This window comes from Lepidochelys kempii, chromosome 1 (assembly GCF_965140285.1).
Source record: "Lepidochelys kempii isolate rLepKem1 chromosome 1, rLepKem1.hap1, whole genome shotgun sequence".
NCBI classification, from domain to species: Eukaryota; Metazoa; Chordata; order Testudines; family Cheloniidae; genus Lepidochelys; species Lepidochelys kempii.
Window position 1 is genome coordinate 215,243,506 of NC_136380.1, and position 10,479 is coordinate 215,253,984.

The 10,479-nt window shown below is 41.9% G+C and overlaps 1 protein-coding gene across 1 annotated transcript; it reads right to left on the reverse strand.

Moving 5' to 3' along the window:
- Positions 1 to 992: 992 nt before the first annotated feature.
- TMEM52B (transmembrane protein 52B) lies at positions 993 to 6,585 on the reverse strand. Its single transcript, XM_073313009.2, has 5 exons — positions 5,997 to 6,585; positions 5,281 to 5,324; positions 3,690 to 3,728; positions 3,085 to 3,245; positions 993 to 2,374 (listed from the first exon to the last, which is right to left on the reverse strand). The coding sequence occupies exons 1-5, from the start codon at positions 6,048 to 6,050 to the stop codon at positions 2,130 to 2,132; spliced, it is 543 nt and encodes a 180-aa protein (XP_073169110.1). The 5' UTR covers positions 6,051 to 6,585; the 3' UTR covers positions 993 to 2,129.
- Positions 6,586 to 10,479: the final 3,894 nt, after the last annotated feature.

Here is a 10,479-nt window from a genome sequence, read left to right on the forward strand (position 1 = left end):
AGGAGACATACAATTCTCCCCCAAGGAGTTCAATCACAAATGTAATTAATGCATTATTTTTTTAAAGAGCATCATTGGCATGGAAGCATGTCCTCTGGAATGGTGGCTGTAGTATGAAGGGGTATACGAATGTTTAGCATAACTAGCATGTCAATACCTTGCAATGCCGGCTACAAAAGTGCCATGCAAACACCTGTTCTCACTTTCAGGTGACACTGTAAATAAGAACAGGTTTCAGAGTAACAGCCGTGTTAGTCTGTATTCGCAAAAAGAAAAGGAGTACTTGTGGCACCTTAGAGACTAACCAATTTATTTGAGCATGAGCTTTCGTGAGCTACAGCTAGCTCACGAAAGCTCATGCTCAAATAAATTGGTTAGTCTCTAAGGTGCCACAAGTACTCCTTTTCTTTTTGTAAATAAGACGCGGGCAGTATTATCTCCCATAAATGTAAACAAACTTGTTTGTCTTAGCGATTGGCTGAACAAGAAGTAGGACTGAGTGGACTTGTAGGTTCTGAAGTTTACATTCTTTTGTTTTTGAGTGCAGTTATGTAATAAAAAAATCTACCTTTGTAAGTTGCACTTACATGATAAATAGATTGCACTGCAGTACTTGTATGAGGTGAATTAAAAAATACAATTTCTTTTGTTTGCCATTTTTACAGTGCAAATATTTGTAATAATAATATAAAGTGAGCACTGTCAACTTTGTATACTGTTGTAATTGAAATCAATATATTTCAAAATGTAGAAAAACATCGAAAAATATTTAATACATTTCAATTGGTATTCTATTGTTTAACAGTGCAATTAAAATGGCGATTAATCACATTAATTTTTTTAATCACAATTAAATTTTTTAAGTTAACCATGTGAGTTAACTGCAATTAATCGACAGCCCTAATTTTTATCTATTTAAATTTTCCACCGTTGCAGGAAATTATGGGAGGTCAGACAATGGAGGGAGGTCAAACAATTTTTTATTGACAGACATTGAAAAAACAGTTAAAGTTTTATGACCATTAAACCACACATTGTCAATATGACATCAGAGCACACAAATATTCTTGAATCAAACTCTAATAAGTTCTCATGCAGCATTTTTCTTACTTGACATATCTGTAATTTTTTATTATTATCAATGGAAATATTTTTTGTCCATTTGTGAGTGTATGTTGAAATTGATGTTAACCGACATTTGCTGATAAAAAATCTAATCCTTCCAAGCCTAGTAATAATACACAGATAAACAATAATTGAGTTTATTGTACCAGCAGTGTTTCTGCCCCTTCCCATCTCTGATCTGTTATCCCACATAACACATTTTTTTGAGTTCAAATATAAGCTCTTCAGGACTGGGCCTCTTGTTTTTCAATATGGTCTATAAAGCACAGCATGTATCTACAGTGTTATATGATCACAGTTATGTACTGTATATAAGCAGGTGGTGTTACCACCTTGCTCCAAAATATAAACACTGTATAAGGTTAAACTCACCCTTTTCTTGGGGTGTGTCTTTATTAAGAAGGTATTTAATAATAATAAAACACAAATTCCACCTCAAGCTCTTTCCCTAATCTTGGCTGTTCCTAGTGTTCTTCCATCAGATCTCTGTGTCCTACGCCTGTCTCCCTCTAGCAAAATAACCATTCCCACTTCCCATACAGCCCAGTTGGAGTGACTGAGCTACACCTGCCACAATGAGCCATCAGGAATCAGACAGCATCTTCCTGCAGGACACCAACAACTGCCAGCAGAGTGGGTCAACAGAATAACCCTGCTGCCATGATGCAAGGCACTAACTATGGTGCTAGAGACTACGGTGATGGGCATCTTATTGATGTGTGTAATGAAAGTAATAAATAATAATAATGAATAACAATAACTAATTAACAATAAAAGATCCCAGTGAGGTATCAAGAGAGATTCATGAAAATATTATGAGTCATAAAGTATTAGGAAATTGAGTTACTCTCTTTGGTCAGGACATTAGATTAAAGAGGAGAATAACCTGAACTGTATTCCTGAGCCCACCTAGAACAGATTTTGGATCCTCCCCTTGAATATTAGTACTCTGCATTGTTGGCCAAATGAAAAAAAAAGAAAGAAAGAAATTGGGTGCATTCACATTAGGGGAGGTCTTGTTGTGAATCGTCTTCCACAGCTGATGCCTGTTGCTTTTCCTCTAGCACTGGGGCCAGGTCTGGGACTCTCTGCCCAGTCCGGGCTACCGTGAACCTGCTCATATGTAGGGCCTCCTCATAGACTGGAGGGGTCTCCGATCCGCAAGGGGGTGGTGCTCCTAGCACGGCATTGTGGGAATGTGCCACAGCCAGTATCCTCCTGGCAGCAGGACCAAACACAGAATGCAGAGCTGAAAGGAGTGAGATTGGGAAAGGTTAATCTAACCCTGGAACATCAAATACCAGACAGAGAGCACAAATATACTTGCTGTGTAAGGCTTTTCCGAGCTACACACACTCAGTGCCAACCACCTTTCTTCTCCAAGGCCATCCCTTCTCATCAGACACATCCTCTACCGAAACCTTCCACAAATGCTTCTCTCAGCTGATGGACCTGTCCTCGTTCCACCAAAAGAAGTGTCCCACCTTCATTCCCTACTTCCCAGCTAGCTGGATCTTCCAGATATATCCCATGAAATCCCCCAGTCTCAACTCGCAGATGCCCCCATTCCCCAGCATCAAGCAATCTGGCCCATACACCAGCTGTTAGGACCCTCCCTCTACTACCCCAGCAAGTGACATGATGACCCATATGTAGCTAAGACCGGACCTGATCCTTGAACCCCTAGTTTCAAACTTTTGGGGCTCTAGAATTTGGCACTTTGAAGTATGTTATGGGTTCTAGACTTAAGGGGACAGCTCCTTAGCTGGTGTAAATCAATGTAGCACTATTTACCGCAGTGGAGCTTTCTGACTTATACCAGCTGAAGATCTAGCCCTTGAAATTCATGGGATACAAAGGTCTGAATTTTTCAGACCTTCAGTTTCTGGATTCTGGAATATGTTCAAGGATTCTCAGCCTTTTCTACATCTACCTTGGCTTCTGCATGGTCACACTCACAAGTGATAGTGCTCTGGAGAGTGTTGTCATGATCAAAGGCGATGACTGTGACCTCATAGGGGTGGGAACCCGACTCCTCCCCTGCCTGCCGGCAGCAGCACCTCATGCAGGCTGACACCAGGCCACACAGAAGCAGCAGCCCACCAATCGCCACCACCAGCCTGTAGAGAGAGAGGAAGTAGCGTTATTGCCATACCTTTTCTTTATGTACAGACACTGAATGGATTCTAAGAAGTGATCACACTCATTTTACTAACATTTAAAGAGACAGTCCTTTAAAAAGAAAAAAGCACCCAGCTGCACATCTGTGCTGTGAAATCATGAATGTTGTACATCTTACATTTCTCATAATAAAACTAATGCATTTAATAAAAATGCATGACTGAGAAGAGGGAAAGAGCTATGTTCATGTTTGACGTGTTATCTAATACTAAGGAACAGGAAAACACAATACTTCCTTCACGACACTAGAGGGAACTTAGGGAAAGAGGAGAAGGGAGGAATTGTTCGATTTTTTGTCACTTAAAGGATCAGATTTAATTCTATCAATTGCTTGCTAACTTAAGTGACAAATACAAATGATATTTATGTAAGTGTAAACTTACCAGATGTACCAGAGACGGACCCAATCAGTGCTTGAGCAGCTGAGAAAAAGAGGGTGAAAGAAAGAGTTAACAACATAACATCATAGCAATATGGGATGGAGAAATTCCCTGTTTGATCCTATCTTATCTACCATGCCAACTCCCATCTTCACTCCAGTTGATGAAAGATGGAGACTGGTCTACACTATAAGTTTTAAATGAGTCACATGATGGAGCTTCCACCACTTCTCACTGAGGAGACTATTCTTCAGTCTAATAAATCTCATTACTAGGAATTTTTTCTTAATGGCCAGCCTCAAATTTTCTCTTTTATAGATTCATAGACACTAATGTCAGAAGGGACCATTATGATCATCTAGTCTGACCTTCTGCACAACGCAGGCCACAGAATCTCACCCACCCACTCCTGTGAAAAACCTCACCTATGTCTGAGCTATTGAAGTCCTCAAATCGTGGTTTAAAGACTTCAAGGAGCAGAGAATCCTCCAGCAAGTGACCCGTGCCCCATGCTACAGAGGAAGGTGAAAAACCTCCAGGGCCTCTTCCAATCTGCCCGGGAGGAAAATTCCTTCCCGACCCCAAATATGGCAATCAGCTAAACCCTGAGCATATGGGCAAGATTCATCAGCCAGATACTACAGAACATTCTTTCCTGGGTAACTCAGATCCCACCCTATCTAACATCCCATCACAGGCCATTAGGCCTATTTACCATGAATATTTAAAGATCAATTAATTACCAAAATCATGTTATACCATCTCCTCCATAAACTTATCGAGTTTAATCTTAAAGCCAGATCGATCTTTTGACCCCACTGCTCCCCTTGAAAGGCTATTCCAAAACTTCACTCCTCTGATGGTTAGAAACCTTCGTCTAATTTCAAGTCTAAACTTCCTGGTGGCCAGTTTATATCCATTTGTTCTTGTGTCCACATTCGTATTGAGCTTAAATAATTCCTTAAATAATTTTATTCAGCTTCATCCCATTTTCTCCAAGTTCTCCCCGTCACACACACACTTCGTGACTATGTTATTCTGTTTACATCCTTCAGATACTTCTAGAGAGTTCTCATGTCTGCGTCTTCCTTATTTTTTCTTTAGAAATCAGCCCTTCCAGCCCCATTATTTTTGTTGTTTTTCTTTGAATTTCTCTCCCAATTTGTCACCCTCTTTTTGGAAGTGGGTGCACAGCACATTTCTTTACCTATAATTAGTAGAGTTGATCAAATTCTGAATATTGAATCCTTACAATGAACTGCTTGAAAAACAGTGATAGAACAAAAATTAATCCCAGAAATTTCTTGGCAAAAGTTTTCAAACAACCAATACCCCTGAAAAAATAAAAATCAGACAATTTGCAAGTATAAAGACAAGGCAAATATATAAAATAAATTGTATGTTAAGATTTAGTAACTCAGATCTAACAAACAAACTTTCTGGCCCTGGAAAATGCTTGCTCACGATTTACCAATACTGTTAACTAAAGCAAACTCCATTGGTGAGAGACAAGGCCATCAGCTGAGATTCCTCCCATGTCTGTCACTCCCGCCCTCAACCTCTTCTGAAAAGAATGCAGGATGTGTATACTCACTGTTCAGCATTCACACAGGCCTCTTCACATCTCACTTGGGGAAACTACAAGGAGAGTAAAGGCAATCAGGGTGAATTGTCCTCACTTAGTCTCCTTGATGTCCTGTGTTCAGTATCTCTCTCATCCACCCCAATGCCAATCCTAATGCCCCCACCCATGGATTCACAGTTACCCACTCTCTTTCATCCCTCTCACGCACACCAGCATTAATCTGAATTCTCCTCTCCCCCATGCAAACGTAATTTATATTTTACCTTCCCCTGCCTCCATTAGAGACCTAAATTCCGTTTTGTTCTCTCTTTCCACAGACTATTACCGGCTTTCTACATCCTATATGACAGATCTGAATTCCCCTCTATGCCTAAAAATATAGACCCATCAATATCCTATTATTTACTGTGCCCACTACAAATCTGAATTCCACACTGTGCTGATGGATCTTCAGTTACCCCATTTTCTATCATTCCTCAATGTAGATTTTATTAACCCCCCAATTCTCTTGCTTCACTTATCCCCACTTGCTCTACATCCTAACATCCTGTTTACTGCTTTGAATTCTCCTCTGCCCCTACTTTATTTCCCCAATACTTTTAAATATCAAGGAAATTCTTACTTCATATCTATCTTTGGCTCAAATCCCCTTGAACTTTCTGATGTAATACAGTGCCCCAGCAGAGGCCAAAGTCTGCCAAAGAGGAACCTGTGATGTGACTCACCCAAGAGAGACTTGCCAGAGCAGAGACGGTCACGAGCGGGCTACCGATCCCCATGAAGAAAAAAACAGCTGACTCTGCTGTCTCATGTAGCTTAGGGCCAGTGCCTCCTTCCTAATTTCAGTTCATCCTCGCCAGTCCTCACAGTGGAGTGAGGAGCAGGGAAACTCCCTTTCCAGAGTGAGTTCCTTCTTTCTTCTTCTTCCTCTACTGCTTTCTGCACCCTTCTGGGTTTGTCTTTCCCTCTCATGCACACTTGTCTGCCTTCTTCTCTCTTTGTCTTTCTGTCTCTCTCTGTTACTCTCTTTCTCTCCCTTCAGAAGAGAGCCCAAACACTATGCAGTCACTTCATGAAAAGAACTGAGGATGCCAGTAACTTAGCTTTGCTATTTCCAACTGATCTAGCTCAGGGAGTCAAGGAGAAAAATGTACCCATGATCCTGAAAGAAGGGAGAATGGAGAACTCTCTTCTGTGGGGGGGGGGGGGAGCTGCTCTGACCTCATTTATTCCCAATTACTTCTCTCCCCGCCCCCTTATCCAGGGAGATTGGTGTGGTGCAGTTTGAAGGTCATTTGTTCACCTTCTGCTTTACTCCGATGTGACCCCTCCTGTTCCCCTCCCTCAACACCCTCCCATCATTATACTTGTGCTGTTCTGGCCTGCTGAGTCTAACCAGAAGCTCAGAATCAGAATGGAAAGCACATTGCACCTGGGACATTCCTGCTGGCACAGGATGGGCAGAACTGGGGGGTGGGGTGTTATGGAATATCTAAAAACTTCTCCACACACCTCTCACTCTTAATATGCAGAGCTCCCTTCTCCTCAACTGGTGCCTCTCCCCTTTGCTCTGGTGATCACCTCAGTCCTGATATGCAGAACTCTCTGCTATTCCAATCATGGGCCCCATCTCTTCCAGCTTTACCAAAGCACACAGTCTTGACCTACAGAAACCTCCACTGTTCAAGGCTTGAGTTCCTTACACAGCTCTACCGGTGTCCCTCAATCCTGCCCTGCAGCCCCCCTGCTATTCCAGTCCTAGGCTTTCCATACAACTCTGCTGCTGCCCCTCAGTCCTGCCCTGCAGCCCCACTGCTATTTCTGTCCTGGGCTCCCCACACAGCTCTGTCAATGCGCCACAACTCCTTTACCATAGTAGAGAATGTTTTGTTGCTTCTCCTCCTGCATACATTACAATTGTCCCTCCAGCTATTTAACTTAATAGGCCTCTTTTAATGACCTGCTGTTTTCCCTCTTGTATAATCACTTTGGATTTCTATTACATTACTGCTCACGGGTATCCATGAAGTGCTTCCATGTATGTAATTAGCATCTCTCTCTCACACACACACTGTTTCCAATAGTTGAAACAGAAAAATTGCTCCTCAGTAATGTGTTATTATTTCTGCCCTGCAACCATCCAGGATTGGTATATGAATATGTGTTTGAGGAAGTGAGCAGTGCAGAGACTAGTGGAACTTGTTACTCCATGTTGCAATCACGTCGCATCCATATTAAGCTGGTGAATCATTAGCCCTGGTCATGGCTATTAAAGGCAAAGAGCAGAACCAATGCTTTGGATTCATAAACATAACACACACATTCCCCCCAAACGGGGGCTAAGAACCATCCACTATGAGCAACCTCCAAAAGAATCATGGGCTTCTCAGGCTGTTCAGATTGTAATCTTTCTATCTATCCGTCTGTCTGGTCATCTCTCCCTCACCCTTCTATCTGAATTAGTTTATGATCTGGGCCTATATACTGAATACTGGTGTGCAAAGAAGAAACATGCAAAAACACACTAGAGGCTTCTTTCCCATCTGCAGACTGCTCCAGATTCCTGTTCTTTCCTTTCTTTAAATGTCCCTATATATCATGGAAGTTTCAAATGAAAAGACAGTACAGCCTTCACTGAACAGCCTTCACTGCATACAACTCTTAGAGCTGAAGTGGCTCAACACACAATAGCCAAAAAAAACCAAGTGCAAATTATAAGTGTGGCTCAACTTTTCTGCAGCTTTACAACTCAGACTCATTTAACAACCCAGAAAACTAAAAATAATTCTAAAAAAAATCTGGGTCATTGCATTTACAACTGATTATTGTGACCCTAGATGTATGACCATTTCTCCAAACTGTTCTTTCCAGCCACCAGGTATTCAGCTAATGTAAATCAACATTGCTTTACTGAAAGTCGGTGGAGCTACGCTGATTTACACCAGCTGAGGATCTGGTCCATCATATGTAATCATCCATTGAAGTCCAAATTGTCAGTTTTTAGTTTTAGTTCAATAGCTATTGACAACAGATTGTCAATCAGATTTTTTAGTGAAATGCTAATATTATAAGAAAATTTCAATTTTAGACTGATCAAATTTTGCAAAATATCACATGAAGTGATAAACATTTCTCTAATGAAAGAGTAACATTACAACCTGAAATTGTGACCTTCAGAGAGCACATGATCATTCATTCTGGCTGAACTATGTTGGCTCCAGTTCTTTAATTTCTGTGGCCTCTGGTAATACCATGGTTATAGTTGGGCATAGTAATTTAACCATGGCTTCATTAATCTATTACACAGTGACAGAAAAATTCACATTCAACTTGATACTTTGGCTCATTTATCCCATAACTTCATTTTCCTTTGATTTGTTTTACGGTGAAGTCAGTTTTTTCCACCAGATTTTCCCCCTTTTTAGAAGTTTAAAGCAAGTGATTATACCCTTTACAAAATTGCTCACAATCATCCTTGTCTTGTTGATGTGTTCTGCTGTTGTCATATTTTTCAAGGGCCCATTGCATGTTCAGCAGTGAGATTCGTACTTCCTACTGGTTTCAGAGTAGCAGCCATGTTAGTCTGTATCCGCAAAAAGAAAAGGAGTACTTGTGGCACCTTAGAGACTAACATATTTATTTGAGCATAAGCTTTCGTGACCTACAGCTCACTTCATCGGATGCATGCAGTAGAAAATACAGTGGGGAGATTTTATATACACAGAGAACATGAAACAATGGGTGTTACCATACACACTGTAACGGGAGTGATCAGGTAAGGTGAGCTATTACCAGCAGGGGATGGGGGGAGGGGGGGAAATAATCTTTTGTAGTGATAATCAAGGTGGGCCATTTCCAGCAGTTGTCCAGAACATGTGAGGAACAGTGTGTGTGGGGGGGAGGAGGGGAGGAATAAACATGGGGAACTAGTTTTCCTTTGTGTAATGACACATCCACTCCCAGTCTTTATTCAAGCCTAAATTAATTGTGTCCAGTTTGCAAATTAATTCGCATTCAACAGTCTCTCGTTGGAGTCTGTTTTTGAAGGTTTTTTTGGAGTCTGTTTTTTGAAGGCCATCCACAGCCTCAGAAACATCTCTGACATCATAATCAAAAAGGCTGACAAAGGAGGTGCTGTTGTCATCATGAATAGGTTGGAATATGAACACGAGGCTGCTAGGCAGCTCTCAACATCACTTTCTACAAGCCATTACCCTCTGATCCCACTGAGGGTTACCAAAAGAAACTACACCATCTGCCCAAGAAACTCCCTGAAAAAGCACAAGCACAAATCCGCACAGACACACCTCTAGAACTCTGACCTGGGGTATTCTATCTGCTACCCATGATCCATAAACCTGGAAACCCTGGACGCCCCATCATCTCAGGCATTGGCACCCTGACAGCAGGATTGTCTGGCTGTGTAGACGCCCTCCTCAGGCCCTACGCTACCAGCACTCCCAGCTATCTTTGAGACACCACTGACTTCCTGAGGAAACTACAATCTATCAGTGATCTTCCTGAAAACACCATCCTGGCCACTATGGATGTAGAAGCCCTCTACACCAACATTCCACATAAAGATGGACTACAAGCCATCAGGAACAGTATCCCCGATAATGTCACGGCAAACCTGGTGGCTGAACTTTGTGACTTTGTCCTCACCCACAACCATTTCAGATTTGGGGACAATGTATACCTTCAAATCAGTGGCACTGCTATGGGTACCCGCATGGCCCCACAGTATGCCAACATTTTTATGGCTGACTTAGAACAACGCTTCCTCAGCTCTCATCCCCTAATGCCCCTACTCTACTTGCGCTACACTGATGACCTCTTCATCATCTGGACCCATGGAAAAGAAGCCCTTGAGGAATTCCACCATGATTTCAACAATTTCCATTCCACCATCAACCTCAGCCTGGACCAGTCCACACAAGAGATCCACTTCCTGGACACTACGGTGCTAATAAGCGATGGTCACATAAACACCACCCTATACCAGAAACCTACTATGCTTACTGACATGCCTCCAGCTTCCATCCAGACCACACCACATGATCCATTGTCTACAGCCAAACTCTACGATACAACCGCATTTGCTCCAACCCCTCAGACAAAGACAAACACCTACAAGATCTCTATCAAGTGTTCTTACAACTACAATACCCATCTGATGAAGTGAAGAAACAGACTGACAGAGCCAGA